The following is a 15,942-nucleotide window of genomic DNA, read 5'->3' on the forward strand; positions in this document are numbered from 1 at the left end:
ATTTTAAGTTGTTAATTATTATGATTTGCAGTACTTTTTCTTTTATCTCAATTTATATGGCATTGCTAAAATAATGAGAGTCAACAAAATTTCTATATGTCTTTTAAATATTTTAAGTTATTAATTATTGTGATTTGTGGTAATAAATTAGTTTTGAACATGATAGCCAATTAAATAAATAAATAAATTTTACTTTCAATATGTAGTTATAGTTAATTAATATAATTAATAAAATATATTAAATATTTAAATCATTACAATGAAACAATGGAATTATTATATATATATTGGGATATGATATGTAATTAAGTGGGAGTAGAGGGTTTTTTTGGTAATTGTATAAGAGGTGGTCGAAACCACCTCTTCTATATAATAGAAATACATTGGGTATGTTGTTGGTCTTTGGAGTGATGTTGGTCTTTGAAGTTTCACTTTTAAATCCAACTAGTATTAGTTTGGTCCTCAATATATTGAACTGCTGATTTACCCAAGAAAAGTACTATAGTTCTTTCTTTGCTTTTGTTTTACGTTACGTTTGTTTCATTGTCGAAAAGTGGTTTGATATTGGTTCATGTGCAAGATCTTATTTATGCTGTTATTTTTTACAGGACAGAAAAGCATTTAGAGCTCTTAAAGGACTCGTGAAATTGCAGGCTCTGGTAAGGGGTTTCCTTCTCCGAAAAAGAGCTGCTACAAATCTTCACAGCATGCAGGCGCTCATCAGAGAGCAGACTGTTGTTCGATCTCAAAGAGCTCGTCGTTCAATGACTAATGACACTAGACACCAACCCGAGATGCAAGCATTGTAAGAAAATAGTCCCATTGTGTTTGTTTTTCTAGTTTGCATACTCCTAATTACATGTCTTACTCACAGTCGTTTCACAATAAGCTACGATCCCATAGCGCGCCAAAGCAAAGAGCAGAGCCGGCGGGGCCAAAGTGGTATTAGAATGTAAAAAGCTTGTTCTCAAGTGCAGGAAGCGTATTGTTTCTGAGAAATTTTTGTTTCGCATTGGCCTACCTTAACTCTGGGTAATTGAATCATAGATATAAGAAGATATGGTTGTATAGAGAAGATAATCTAAAAAGTTAAACTTCTCTAGTGCTTATCCTTCACAAGAAATAGTGACAAATTAGTATTAGGATAGAATAGTGTGCTTGTGTAAATTCTTTGACTATGTTCTATCAATGAATCTTCCTTCTTGAATTGTATCAATCTTCCTTCTTGAATTGTATCCATTGAAAGGTTTTTATGAATCTTCGACTTCCTAAGATTTTACCTGGAGGGTCCATTGGTAGCTTCCTAGAGGTCGCCTCCTTGCATAGAATTCTTCTGCTGCCGTGCCATTTCAAATCGAACTTTGGCCCTTCAAACTCCATTCTGAAATTGAGAAAATACATTTGCACCAAACTACATGGTTTATTCGAAGAAACCATAGCTTATAGCTTGTTTACATCTTCTAATGATAAGCTTCTTCCAATTAATTGATTGAAGCTCAAACTCATATTTTTGGATTCCAATTGCTCCTTTGAGGTCTCTGCTTGTGCTTTCCTTTGATTTATATGAAGTCTGATCTCAAGAAAGTATTCTGTTTGCACGTGAAGATATTGTCATATCATGTTATCCTACAAGATAGTCAATTTTTTAAGGATGAAACTAGTATACGTACCCGCGCTATGCGCTGACAATTCTTATATAAGTAATCATTAAAATAGTATCCCTGAAAAATCGTAAAAAGTCTTCCTGCAATTAGGTTTGTATCATTATTGAGAAATGAAAGATTTCATTGTGATAAACTATCACCGTCTATATACTTGCATTTGACAACACTAATCACATCATCCATAACCGATACTCCTACAACACCATACCACTACATAAAGAGCAGCCACAAGATAGATCAACCATCTTTTAATTCGTACTATATAAATTATTCTTACAACTGATCTTTGAATATCTTGAGAACACGAATATTGACCTATAAAGCTCATTGTAGGAACAATTCATCATTCTGGAAATTGGACATCTGTACTATATTCCAATAACTATCAAGACCACTCTAAAACAAATCAGGAAAAAATCATATGATGAAATCTTGCTCAATTAGTCAATGAGTGAGGAAGATCTTATTGAACAAACTCGAGGATTTACTATAACGAATCACATTGTACACTGAGCTCCATAAAATAATCTTTTGCAAAAGGAGAAGAGTCTTTTTTTATGACAAATAAGATAAGGATACATGTAAATAAACTTACTTAAAATTCATTTTTGTCAATAAATAACTTCATTTACACAGATTTCAATGATATTCACAGTCTATAGTTATCTAAAGAGTTAATACATAAATATGACCCTAAACTTGACACCAAATTATAACTTTGACCTTAAACTTTGACAGTGCACAAATATGACATTTAACTATTCAAAACTGCACAAATATGACCTCCGATCCTACGTGGCAAAACGTGTGTTCAACACGCAAAACTGGGCGCGTTCAGCTTAAAATCTAAGGGCAAACACATAAATATGACCCTAAACTTTGATAGTACACAAATATAACCTTTAACTATTCAAAACTGTACAAATATGACCTTTAAATGACTTTTTACTATTAATTTTTTCATTATTTTTGGCTCAAAGATGAAAATGGCATCTAATTTCTTTTGTCATTGCGGAAAAAGAGCAATATTGAAGATTTATTAATTAGGTGAGTCAGCCTCATACGAAAAAATCTCACGGGTATGTATATATATTATAAAGCAGAGGACGAATTTAAATTATATAATATATCTAAATATTATTTATTTGAATATTAAATTAAAGATGAAACTATACTAATAATAATAAAATTATAGTTTTAATAAAACGTTATTAAATCAATGTTATTAAGGATAGTAGTAGTATATTAAATCAACGTTATCAAATTAACGTAACTAAAATGTTATTAAATTAACGTTATTAAAATATTATTAAATTAACGGTTGCATGGGGTTTACCCGAACCCCCTCAGTAAAAAAAATTATGTTGTATACATGTAAGGTAGAAAATGCATATTTGTGTACGTATATTAATGTCGAACCACTTGAAACAAGGCAGTTAGATAGCCCAATGGTGTTATTTGCTCTTCTTGGACACTTTCTTCAGCCTACTGCGCGAGTTCGATCCCTGCTAGTGGTTGTTTTTTTTTAATTAAAAAAAATTAGGTGTTGCTGCTATAAAAAATAATAATAATAATCATAATAATAAAATCTTTTTAATTAAAAAAAAGCTAGATAAAAAATAATAATAAATCATAATAATAAAACCTTTTTTAATTTAAAAAAAGCTAGATGTTACTGCTATAAAAATAAATAAAAAATAATAATAATAATCATAATAATAAAATCTTTTTAATTAAAAAAAAGCTAGATAAAAAATAATAATAATAATCATAATAATAAAACCTTTTTTAATTTAAAAAAAGTTAGATGTTACTGCTATAGAAATAAATAAAATAATAACAATAAAAATAATAATAATAATAATAAAAACAGTATCATTTTAACACAAAAAGCAAAACTTTGAAAGTGCACAAATATAATCTTTAACTATTCAAAATTGCACAAATATAATCTCTCTTCAAGTCAGCCCTTTTAACAACGTGGCACCGTGTGATTACCTTTCCACGTGAGCACGAGTGAGACTCACACATGAAGTTACAAAATTAGAGGTCATATTTATTCAAGTTTTGAATAATTAAAGATCCTATTTATGCACTATCAAAGTTTAAAATCAAAGTTACAATTTGATGTGAAGTTTAGAATCATATTTATATATTATCTCTATAAAAAATGATACTTACCAATTTTAGTTACCACCAACATGAGATAGATTTAATCCAAGACAAGATAACCCACCCACCCACCTAAATCTTTGAACCAAACGCTCTAAGCTTTTGCCACTTTTCAAAACCAACACTCAACAACAACAACAACAGTCTCAATGTATTCCCACAAAATGATGAAATCTGACAAAGGTAAGATACCACTATCTCCGCAGAAGTAGAGAGATAATTTCCAATAGACCCCCAGCCCAAGATATAGAATAGATATGGAGAGGGTAAAATAGAAAATAAATATGGAGAGGGTAAAATGTACGCAATCCATACCACTACCTCCACAGAAGTAGTGAGCTTATTTCCAATAGAACCATAGCTCAAGATAAAGAATAGTACATCAAGGCCGTAATGAAACATGAAACACACCAACCAACACACTTGGATGAAAATGGAGGAGTACATTTGAAGCACCATAACAGGAGAAACTTTGGGAATTACCCATACTTACAGCTCAAGGAAGGTAGAGAGGTTATTTCCAATGAATTTTCAGCTCAATAAGAGATGAAGAGAAAGCAACCAATAACACCAGCAAGACAGTAAGAGAAACAACAAATGTGGGTAGAAAACTAGACATTGTTCCTTCCTTTCATTCATTCATTTGTATACACAAACAAACACAAAATCCCATCAACTAAACATTTGCTAAGATAAAACACTAGGTAAAACCCCTTAATTCTATTCTGAAGAAACAAACTACGAACAAGATGTCTTAACTAAAATCATCTAATCTTCATCAACAGTAGCCTTTGAGGAACCAGCAGCTTTCTTTGGAAGCAAAAGGTTGTGAATGTTGGGCATAACACCTCCATTAGCAATCGTCACATCTCCAAGAAGCTTGCTCAGTTCCTCGTCGTTCCTCACCGCTAACTGAATATGCCTTGGCACGATCCTTGTCTTCTTGTTGTCCCTTGCTGCATTCCCAGCTAATTCAAGAACCTGCAGCAGCAACAAACACCCAACATTCAGAAACACAGCAAAATCAAAGCCATAAAAACTTGGGACGAAACACAAAACTAACCTCAGGAGAAAGGTACATTATATCTAAAATTCAAGCTCAAATTCCAAAAACATCAGCATAAATCTAAACAATGAATGGAATTCCCAAGCCCTAAAATGGTACCTTATACCTAATTCACGCTCAAAATCCCAAAAACGTTAGGCACAAATCTAAGCAATTAAGGGAATTCCAAGCCCTGAAAACGTACCTTATAGCTAATTCAAGCTCAAAATACAAAAAACCTTAGCTCAAATCTAAATAATTAAGGGAATTACAAGCCCTAGCACTCCAACCGCAGAATCAATTCACGCAATAATTAAATAATTAAAGAGTCAAAATGGAGAAATTAACATTGAGACTAACCAAAATCTAGGTAATTCAAGCTAAAAATCGAAAATATAAACAAAAACTAGCTAACAAATTGCAAAAATTAGCTAAAATCTAGCTTAATAAAGCACAAAATCAAACCCTAGAACTGAAACCACAAAATCAATTTACACAAAAATCAAACAATTAAAGCAGCAATTTACGAAATTAACATCAAAACTAAGCAAAAAAATTAGGTAATCCAACCTCCAATTCCCAAAAGTTTAGCTAAAATTCTAACTAATAAACCACAATTCCAAACCCTAGAACACAAAATATCAAACAATAAAGGTTTTTCAAATTCCAAAATTAACCTCAGCAGCAAGGTAAAGCGGAGCTCCAGCACCGACCTCAAATTCCCAAAATTAGGTCACTCGACTTCAAATTCCCAAAATTAGCTATAAATCTGACTAACAAACTAAAATTCCCAACCCTAGAACCAAAAAAACAAACAATTAAAGCAGCAATTGACGAAATTAACATCAAAACTAACCAAAAATCAGTCGATTCGACCTCAAATTCCCAAAATCAGCTAAAAATCAAACTAACAAACAAAAATTCCAAACCCTAGAACACAAAAATCAAACAATCAAAGCTTCTCAATTTCCAAAACCAACCTCAGCAGCAAGGTATTCAAGCACAGCAGCAAGATACACCGGAGCCCCAGCACCGACCCGCTCAGCATACTTCCCAGCTTTCAAAAACCTCGCAATCCGACCCACCGGAAACTGCAAACCCGCTTTGCTACTACGTGAAGTAGCCTTCTTCGCCGCTCCTGAACCTAGGGTTTTCCCTCTTCCAGCCATTAATGCAACAAATTAATTCAATCGAATTGAGATTTGAAATTTTGAAAGTGAAATCGAATTGGGAAATTGGGGTTTTTTTGGAGTTTATATAGAGAATGGGGAGTTTGAAATGGACCAATAGGAGAAGAGTACGCGGATCGTGGATTTGGACCGTTGGATTAGATGGGAAATCAACGGTGAGATGATAAGGATTAAATGATCCGGGGTTGTTAGTGTTGTTGAATGACGGATTTGTCCTTACTGGTTTAGTATATTTACGATACGTTGCCATTCATTACTAATAGGAATTGAGTAAACAATATTCCATCCGTTGCTAAATAAGTGGCGTCTCTCAATATAATAAATTTAATATTTTTAAAAATATTTTCAACGTCTATTTTTATTTGTTCACTTTTTTATTTTGAAATGTCCAATAATATTTTTTCAATTTATAAAATCAATGTAATTTACCTATTTCTACCCATTTTACCCTTAGGAGTCGTTTGGTTGAAAAAGAGTTATCCTGAATAATTAATTTTGAGATTTCACCATGTATATAAGATAACTTACCTCATCACTATGTGATAAATAATTTCAGTACCAACTAATACCTCGCACCAAACATGGGATAAGATAGTCCTTCATTTTATCTCGGGACTGACTATTTATCCCTTATGCTTCACACCAAACGACTCCTTAATATTAAATATGATTTACTGTCTAATGCATATCTCAGAGCATTAAATTTATTATATTCAATGGGTAATATGGTAAAATTATTTTTACTACTTCTTAATCTGTGTGTCAATAAAAAGTGGACAAATAAAGATGGACGGGAAAAGTATATTGATAAATCACTGATAAATCACTTTACATGTGAATGAGGAGTTAAGTGATATATTGCTCCCTTCCGTCTATTTTTACTTGTCCGCTATACTAAAAATAGATATTCAACAATATTTATTTAGTTTGAAAAATTAATGAGTAATTTATCATTTTCTACCCCGTTTACGCTTGCTGTTAAATACTATTCATCAATCAATGCATTTCTCAAGGCAGGCATTATAGTTATTATATTCGAAGGTGGTATGGTAAAATTGCATCGATTATTTATTGATTCTTAACATGTGTGACGAGTTAATAGTGGACGAGTATTCTTAGACGAAGGGACATTTCTTGATTTTCTAACGACAGACATTTATTTCAAGTACATTGGACAAGTAAAAATAGACGAAAAAAGTAATTACTCCAACAATAACTTTATACAAAAGAGCAATTTCTTCTTAATAGTATTTAATTTTCAAGAAACATCTATCAAGTAGGAATAAATTAGTAATTAATACCATTGAGAGATTAGCTATGGATGAATTTAGGAGGGGTAGAAGTAGACCGAAAAAATATTGAGATGAGGTGATTAGACATGATATGGTACGGTTGCAACTTACCGAGGATATGACCTTAGATAAGAAAATTTAGCGAACGCATATTAGAAAGGTAGGAGGTCGAAGTGCGTCCATGCTAATAGGTAGGAGTGTTGTCCGTATTAGCAATTATAGTGCTACGCTTGTAGTTTCTTGTTCTTGAATTCTAGCTGATATATATTGTTTCGAACAGACCGCTTGTACATTATTTTGTGGTAATATCGCTCTGTTCCTATCTGTTGTTGTGTTACTCTTCATTGACTCTTGTACCTATATTACATCTTTTTCTAGATTGCATTTTGTCTTGATCCGAGGATCTACTGAAAACAGCCTATCTACCTCAACTCTGAGACAGTGATACAGATTACATACACTCCATCTTCCCCAAACTCTACTGTGTGGAAATACACTCAGTATGTTGGTGGTTATGGTGATTAGATGTGATATGGTGCGATTGCAACTTAGCAAGGACATAACCTTAGATAAGAATGTATAGCGAGCGCGTATTAGGTAGAAAGATAGGAGGTCGAAATGTATCCATGCTAATAGGTAGGAGTATTGTCTGTATTAGTAGTTGTAGTGTTGCGCTTATAATTTCTTGCGCTTATAGTTTCTTGTTGATATATATTGTTTCGGACAGATCGCTTGTACTGTTATTTTGTGGTAATATTGTTCTGTTCCTATCTATTGACTCCTTATTGACTCTAGTACCTATATTGCATCTTTTTCTAGATTACATTTTGAGTCTACTGGAAACAACCTCTCTACCTCACTTCCGAGATAGCGATACAAACTACATACACTTTACCCTCCCCAGACCCTACTGTGTGTGAATACACTCTTGCACCTATATTACATTTTTTTCTAGATTGCATTTTGTCTTGAGCCGAGGGTCTACTGGAAACCTCTCTACCTCACTTCCGAGATAGCGATACAGACTACACACTCTACCCTCCCCGAATCCTACTGTGTTGGAATACAATCTTGTACCTATATTACATCTTTTTCTTGATTGCATTTTGTCTTGAGCCGAGCATCGACTGGAAACCACCTCTGCACCTCACTTCCGAGATAGCGATACAGACTATATACACTCTACCCTCCCCAGGCCCTACTTTGTGGGAATACATTCGGTATGTTGTTTGGGAGCTAAATGCACTAGTTTTGATATGGAAATTGTATAAAAGATTAAAAAAAGGCGGCCAGGTGCACTAAAGCTCCCGCTATGAGCAGGGTCCAGGGAAGGGCCCCACCACAAGGATGTATTGTACACAACCTTACCTTCTGTGACCTTCCGGTGACAAATAAAAAATTTGTTATAAGTGTACCATTGCCCTTCTGTCTTTGAACAGCTGAAAATACAATAACTAGAATTCACAAGCTAGCTTTCTAAGAAGCAGCAGCAGCCACTGCTTCTTTTGTTTTCTCCTTCTCTTTGACAGCTTTCTTCCAGTTCTCCGCGCTATCGATAATTTCCCCCGTCTTGATGAGGTACCGGACCCTCTTACCGTTGTCGAGTGTTTTGTGACCTACCCGACTAGTCACCTTCTGCTCCTTCGAGTACAACATCACGTTCGAGCTGTGAATAGGAGCTTCAATCTGAAAGGACAACACCAGAACAGTCACTATGTTATCTATAACCTATGTCGTTCAGACTATTCAAAAATGAAGTACTTTTGGAGGATCCGACACACCCCTATAAGCATTTTTGAAGAGTCCGAGCAATATAGTCCATAACAAAAGAGAGACTAAAGATAAACTTTCGAGTGTTTTGGAAAAAGTGAGAAGGAAAAAAGCGAAAACCTTGATTATTTGGCCGGGTTCATCCTCGCTCCTACTCTTCACATGTTTGGTTTTCAAGTTTATCTCGCTTACGACGACTTTGCTGCTGTGCTTCATAATATCGGTGATCTCTCCGATCTTACCTTTGTCATGACCAGATATCACTTTTACTGTATCTCCCAATTTCACGTGCATTTTGTGCAGCACGGGAAGGCTGTTTGGCTTACACTTTTTCCGCTCCCATCGCTTGAGCTGCAGAAGCAATGAAAATGTTCACCCTTTTTAACACGGAATAAACTCCTTGTAACGGAAAATGGAAGTCGAACTACAAGCGTACTATATTTTCCTTGCAAGTGACATGACACGTTATATTTTAGTCCGTAAATCGCCTAGTAGATCAATTTGCTGGGAGTTAGTTTTGAACTTCATCACCTAACGGCTATGTTGCTCGGCCTCTTCAAATATGTTGTTGCGCTTGTGTCAGATCCTTCACACTATTTTTGGAGGATTCAACACGCACTCAGAAGCATTTTTGAAGAGTCCGAGTTACATAGCCTGACGGAAGCAAAAAGACAAGAAAGGGATCTAAAGATACCAACCTTGGCTACAATGGGCCTTGGACTTTGTGTTGATTTGACCTGCAAATTAAGTGTCGCTTGAAAACTGTTATACTCGAACAAGAAAAAAATCTTGTTGCAGCTTAAGTGGCGGAAAAAAGTCATGCAAACAAGATAATAAAAGAGGGCTAGTAAACGAATGCAACAAGGAGCAATAACTAGTGGCGGAGCCAGGAATTTCACTAAGGGCTACTAAGTTCTAACTAATTATTTGTATATATCCAATGGATTTTTAAGACAAACGGACGGTTTAGATCAAAGCTACTAGGTCAGGTTGAATCCGTATTTCGTTTTTAGCTTCGGCCAAGTCCACAGGTACTGCATACTAGCTCGAGAAGTGGTGTAAAGTTACTAGGTTAGGTTGAACCCGTACTTAATATTTTAGTTAGGTTGAACCCGTACTTAATATTTTAGCTTCGCCCCTGTCAACAGTACTGCATACTAGCTCGAAGTGTGGTACATTACCAACTTTACGGATAGCAACACTTCCGGTTCTAGTCAATTATCTAACATCAATTTTACCCATTTTAGGAGGCAAACCAGAAAGGTTGAAGAAGAATATTGCATCTTCCGGCACAAGAACTAAGTCATCGTATGGCAGTCAATACATACCTAATTGATCACTATTTGAAGATGAAAGACGATTTATCATGGAGGAATTGGATTTCTTTACATGCTAAACCACGAATGCAGCTTTTTTGCTATTGACAAACTACTCGTCGAGTTATGTTAGAACAGCAGATTGATCAAAATCAAAACTTGAAACAGCACATCGTCCTTTAAATTAAGCCGATGCAAGTACGATTGAAACAAAGATAGTTCATTCTGACACTTGCAAACAAAAGCAACAAAACATAAAGAACAAACCACATTTGAAGTACTCCATGACACTCGGACTAACCCCAGGTAAGAAGTCCTGAGGTGACCGCACCACCTCAACTTGAACTTTACATTAATTGAGCTATTTAAAATACACAGACACGCACTAAAAGTTCACAGCACTATCACATAGTAATATTGCGCACCCACTGAAATTAAAACTTGGATCTAGATCTGCAAAATGTCTTCGACGTGTTTCCTGGCCCTGAACGAGTAACGAGATTTCGTTCACTAGTTAAGAATGAACCCATGATGGGTTCCTGCCACACACTGAGTTACAGAGTTTATGGTTGAACACCGTTATTAGCATTTTTGTACTCACTCATATCACCAAAAACATAATCTTCATATTCAATCCTATACAGCGTAAAATAAACATATGTCACCTACTTTTATACCCCAAAACACTCGAGTTGCAAGAATATGGTAGTAGATAATTCATACGTTGTCAGTTTCTTTGCCGGATCAGTCAGGATAAAGCTGACAACTTCAGCCTATGTTGCTCAGACTCGCCAAAAATGTTATCGCACCTCTTTTAGATCCTCCAAAAATGTACTGCTTTTGGAAGATCTGACATGGACTAGACGGCATTTTTGAATAGTCACTAGATTCCAAAACGAGTTGTGCTAAGTCTGCAAGCCAGCTTGCACGCACATTAACTAATTACACATTGTATCTGCTACACAAGTACCAGATAACTCTTGATAAACCACACCCTTTTGCACTATCCCAAGTCTTATTAGAATTAACTACTCACTCCATCTCACTTTATTTTACTTTCCTTTTTAATCTGCTTAAAAAAATAATGTCTTTTTTTCCAATTTAACAACTCTTTAATTGCCACGTCCCACGCACTGGCCGAGCCAGGATTTTCAGTGAGGGGGTTCAGAAGTAAACATGTGAACTAGCCAGAAGGGGGTTCAACATCTACTATATACATAAAAAATATTCTTAATCATGTAAAAATATTATAAAAATAGTACAATTTTCTATCGAAGGGGTCCCCTGGACGAGAGGTGGCTTCGCCGCTGCCCACGTGGCATGTTTAAAACAACAAGATTAAATAACATTTTGATACATTATATCATGTTATGTCATCTGCTTCTGTGCTGTACTATGTGTTTGTTTGATATCTCGTAACTTGAGCCGGGGGTCTTTCGGAAACAGCCTTTCTACTTCATCAGAGGTAGAGGTATGGACTGCGTACATCTTACCCCCCCCAGACCCCACAAAGTGGGAATACACTGGGTTTGTTGTTGTTGTTGTTGTATATATATTGAGTAAGAGGGTCCAATAAGAAACATCCTCTCTACTCCACAAAGATACGAATAAGCTCTACGTACATCCTATCATCCCAGACCTCAATATTCAAAATTCTTTCTTTATTTTCTCAAACTCCGTGCAAAATCAAACCTCTATATTCAAAAATCTTTCTTTATTTTCTCAAACTCCGTACAAAGTCAAACCTCAATATTCAAAATTCGTCCCTATTTTCTCAAACTCCGTGCAAAGTCAAAATAGACCTCAATATTCAAAATTCGTTCTTTATTTTCTCAAACTTCGTGCAAAGTCAAAATATACCTCAATATTCAAAATTCTTTCATTATTTTCCCAAACTCCGTGCAAAGTCAAACTAAACCTCAACATTCAAAATTCTTTCTTTATTTTCTCAAACTCCGTGCAGACTCAAAACAGGTCAAACAAATTGAAACAGAATGAGTATTAAGTAACCATTAACCTCAAATGTACACAATAGATTACATTACAAAACAATAACAAACCTAGTGTATTCCCACATAGTGGGGGTCTGAGAAGGTAAAATGTACGCAGTCCATACCACTACCTCCGAAGAAGTAGAGAGGCTGTTTCCGATAGACCCCCGGCTCACGGCTCAGGACAAAATGACAGTAAACAAAGTCGTCATAAAACATGAAATAAGATGTAGTAACAGAGATATTTGCTAGTAGTACCATCAATGAACAACATTAAATTGAATTAAAAGAATGAATTTTTATAGTAAAGAAGTGTACCAGAGGTGGATAGAGAGGAAGAGGAGAAAAGGGTTGTCCCAAAAATGAGTTGGAAGAGATGGAAAGTGAAGTAAATGAGCTTTGAAGAGCTGCCATTGCTGCCATTTTTTCAAGATTAGGCAAATGAAAAAAACTTTTTGGATAAAGCTGGAACCATTAGTTTTATTGGATCTTGGACCGGGTTGACCCGACCCAATACACCCCATTTTTTCTAATATGGTCAAACAACATAAATCCCGACAGTTTGGACCTTAATTATAAAAAATCACGATATTTTATTTAATTATTGAAAATTTTAATTTTAGGTCTGTTAAAAGGGCAGTCCGATACACTAAAGCTATTGCTATGCACTGTATTCGAGGGAGAGCCCCACTACAAAGGTGTATTGCACGCAGCCTTACCTTGCATTTTTCTGCCAGAGGCTGTTTCCAAGGCTTGAACCTGTGACCTCCTGATCACATGACAACAACTTTATCAGTTATAGTGACCTCAGTAATTTTAGATTTGTTGAAATACATAATTAGCTTTCGATATATCCAACGAAGATATATTTTTTTCTTTGTAAAGATACATAATTAGGTCCCGATACATTTTTCGATTTTGGATCTGTCAAGGTACATAATACATCGAACGAAAATAGATTTTTGTCTTTGTAACAATGCATAATTAGCTTTTGATATATTTTTTCGATTGGATCTGTCGAGATACATAAATTAACTACCGATACATCCAACGAAGATACATAATTAGTTGGGCTTTTTGTAATTGCTTTGCAAGAGTGAAAAATTGAGTAAATATGAGAAGTTAAAGTATATATTTATGTTATTTTTCCTAATATTATTACTTCATTCATTTTTTTCTTTTTTAAAAAAATTTTGATGACGACAACAACATACTTAGGGTAATCCCGTGGGTAAAGTTTGGAGGGGATAGGATGTACGTGGATCTTATTTTTGCCTCGTGAAGGTAGATAGATTGTTTCCAATGGACCTTCAGTTTTACATTGTTTTAGATAGTGATAGTCTTCGAACCACATAAAAAAAGTTTTAACGACAACAACAACAGACTCAGGGTAATTTCGTGGGTGGAATCTGAAAAGGATAGGATGTAAGTGGATCTTATTTTTGCCTCGTAAATCTAGAGGAATTATTTTCAATAGACCTTCAATTTCACGTCATTTTACGTTGTTTTAGATAGTGGTAGTATTCAGACCACATAAAAATAGTTTTGACGATAACAACATACTAAGGGTAATTCCGTAAGTGGAATCTGGAGAGGGTAGGATGTACGTGGACCTTATTTTCTCCTCGTGATGGTAGATGGATTGTTTCCAACAGACCTTCAATTTCACGTCATTTTACGTTGTTTTGGATAGTGGTAGTATTCAGACCACATAAAAAAAAATGGTGACAACAACAACATACTCAGGGTATTTAAACCAATGTTACGAGGTTTGAACATATAACTAACATCTTATCGTTATACGTGTCCTTGACGGTCCAATTCACGTATTTCGATAATTTTATTGAATAATTGATATCTTTCCAAAAAATTGAATACGTATTTCAAAAACTCTGTATTGTATATATAAAATTAAAATTATTTTTTAATGTATACATAATAAACTAAATATTAAATTCTTTCGACTTCTTCATATTTAAACTCCTTAATAAAAATCCCGACCCTACCACTACTTATTAAACAAAGTTTATACGTACTTAATATAGCTTTGTAGTATTTTTTTTTTCTTGTTTTTATTATTCAAGTATATTACATTTATTGTATTAATACAAATAGAGAGAGAGAGAGAGAGAGAGTCTCATGAAAATGAAAATGAAAATAAAAAAAAAATTACAACATAATATACAAAGAATTCTAATAATTTTTTTTAATTTTTTTTTACAATAAGAAAAAAGGGAGCATAGGTGGATTAATTATTCCAAATATCACATCATGAAAGGTGCTGGAACCATTGAAGCAAGACATGTTATCCTGGAAAACCTAAAATGTAAATAAAATAAAATAAAATAAAATAAATAATAAAAATAAAAAGAGTAAAGTTTAAATGGAGAAGGATAAAAAATAAATATACAAATTATTCTAAAATTCCAATGTTGTTGATCCCAAAGATTGACTCTAGACTAATTTCTCGATCATTAAAAAAATAAATTAAAATTACTCTCTTCGTACGTTTTTACTTGTCTTCTTTTGCTTCTCGAGAATGAAACTGTATGAATTATTGACTAATATTCTAGGTACATTTTTTCAATCATGTTGATATAATGAGAATTGTAACTTAATTGTAATAGTTTTCATATAGCTTCCAAACATCTTAATTTTAAATTTAAAATATATTAAGTTCATCTATTTTAATTTAGCTTTAAAGTTTAATTCGATTATGACTAATAACAATACATAGAAAAAAAGTTTGTTGACTATTATTAATATTTACGTTCTATTTTGCATAAAATAATTCAAATTCGCGTTGTACCTGAGTTTATTCCGGCGCGAATCCTTCTTCGTCGATGGGGGCAATGCATGAACTTCATCTTCCGATATAGAAAAAAGCGATGGTTTCCATGCAGATCTTACTGAACCTCGTCTCCTTCTTGACCTTCTTTTATACGTAATAATATTGTTAATATTAGAGGATGCTTCAACAGCTACAGGTACAAGGTTTTCTTCCTCCTCTCTAGTGCGACGAGCGCGATTTGAAAAACAGCCACAACACGATGATAATTCATCAAAAAACTTCATAATTATGATATAAATATAATGTGTAATAATAGTGATTTCACGATGATATATAAGTTATTTATTTATTTATTTCTACTAGATTTCTCTATCTAAATCTTAATTTATTTATTTTTTTGTCTCTCTCTATGTTTCAATTTGGAATTGGAAGTTGCTTATTGTAGTTTGGTTTAAGTGGTTTTGCATGCAATGCGGGGATATTATATTATTAATGTCTTATATTTTTTTTTGTAAGAGTTAGGTATTTTTATTCTGGTTTAATACGTAGTTTATTCTTTGATATATGTGAGTTAAAAAAGGATTTGTCTTTTTTGTGTGAAAATTATGTTGCCACGTGATAAAAATAGAGTGTTTTGGACGAGGAATATATGGTGATTTCTGGTGCTTGTTCTGATGGGAGATAGCAGAGATCCTATGAAATAGCCGAGGT

The 15,942-nt window shown here is 34.0% G+C and overlaps 3 protein-coding genes across 4 annotated transcripts; all 3 read right to left on the reverse strand.

The window, feature by feature from the left end:
- Positions 1 to 4,436: 4,436 nt before the first annotated feature.
- On the reverse strand, positions 4,437 to 6,247 carry LOC107845405 (histone H2A.6). Its single transcript, XM_016689704.2, has 2 exons — positions 5,862 to 6,247; positions 4,437 to 4,817 (listed from the first exon to the last, which is right to left on the reverse strand). Exons 1-2 carry the CDS (start codon positions 6,048 to 6,050, stop codon positions 4,605 to 4,607), a joined length of 402 nt encoding a protein of 133 aa, XP_016545190.1. The 5' UTR covers positions 6,051 to 6,247; the 3' UTR covers positions 4,437 to 4,604.
- Positions 6,248 to 8,657: 2,410 nt separating this feature from the next.
- Positions 8,658 to 12,946, reverse strand: LOC107845404 (50S ribosomal protein L24, chloroplastic). The gene is made up of 4 exons (XM_016689703.2): positions 12,759 to 12,946; positions 9,832 to 9,870; positions 9,254 to 9,484; positions 8,658 to 9,049 (listed from the first exon to the last, which is right to left on the reverse strand). Exons 1-4 carry the CDS (start codon positions 12,861 to 12,863, stop codon positions 8,840 to 8,842), a joined length of 585 nt encoding a protein of 194 aa, XP_016545189.1. The 5' UTR covers positions 12,864 to 12,946; the 3' UTR covers positions 8,658 to 8,839.
- Positions 12,947 to 14,580: 1,634 nt separating this feature from the next.
- On the reverse strand, positions 14,581 to 15,740 carry LOC107844946. Of its 2 annotated transcripts, none has more exons than XM_016689266.2 (2): positions 15,250 to 15,740; positions 14,581 to 14,759 (listed from the first exon to the last, which is right to left on the reverse strand). In XM_016689266.2, exons 1-2 carry the CDS (start codon positions 15,513 to 15,515, stop codon positions 14,705 to 14,707), a joined length of 321 nt encoding a protein of 106 aa, XP_016544752.1. In that variant the 5' UTR covers positions 15,516 to 15,740; the 3' UTR covers positions 14,581 to 14,704. The 2 variants fall into 2 exon arrangements, with proteins under 2 accessions (XP_016544752.1, XP_047254311.1); XM_047398355.1 differs by having other exon boundaries at positions 14,581 to 14,750; positions 15,250 to 15,649.
- Positions 15,741 to 15,942: the final 202 nt, after the last annotated feature.

Source organism: Capsicum annuum, chromosome 10 (genome assembly GCF_002878395.1).
Source record: "Capsicum annuum cultivar UCD-10X-F1 chromosome 10, UCD10Xv1.1, whole genome shotgun sequence".
Classification (NCBI taxonomy): Eukaryota; Viridiplantae; Streptophyta; class Magnoliopsida; order Solanales; family Solanaceae; genus Capsicum; species Capsicum annuum.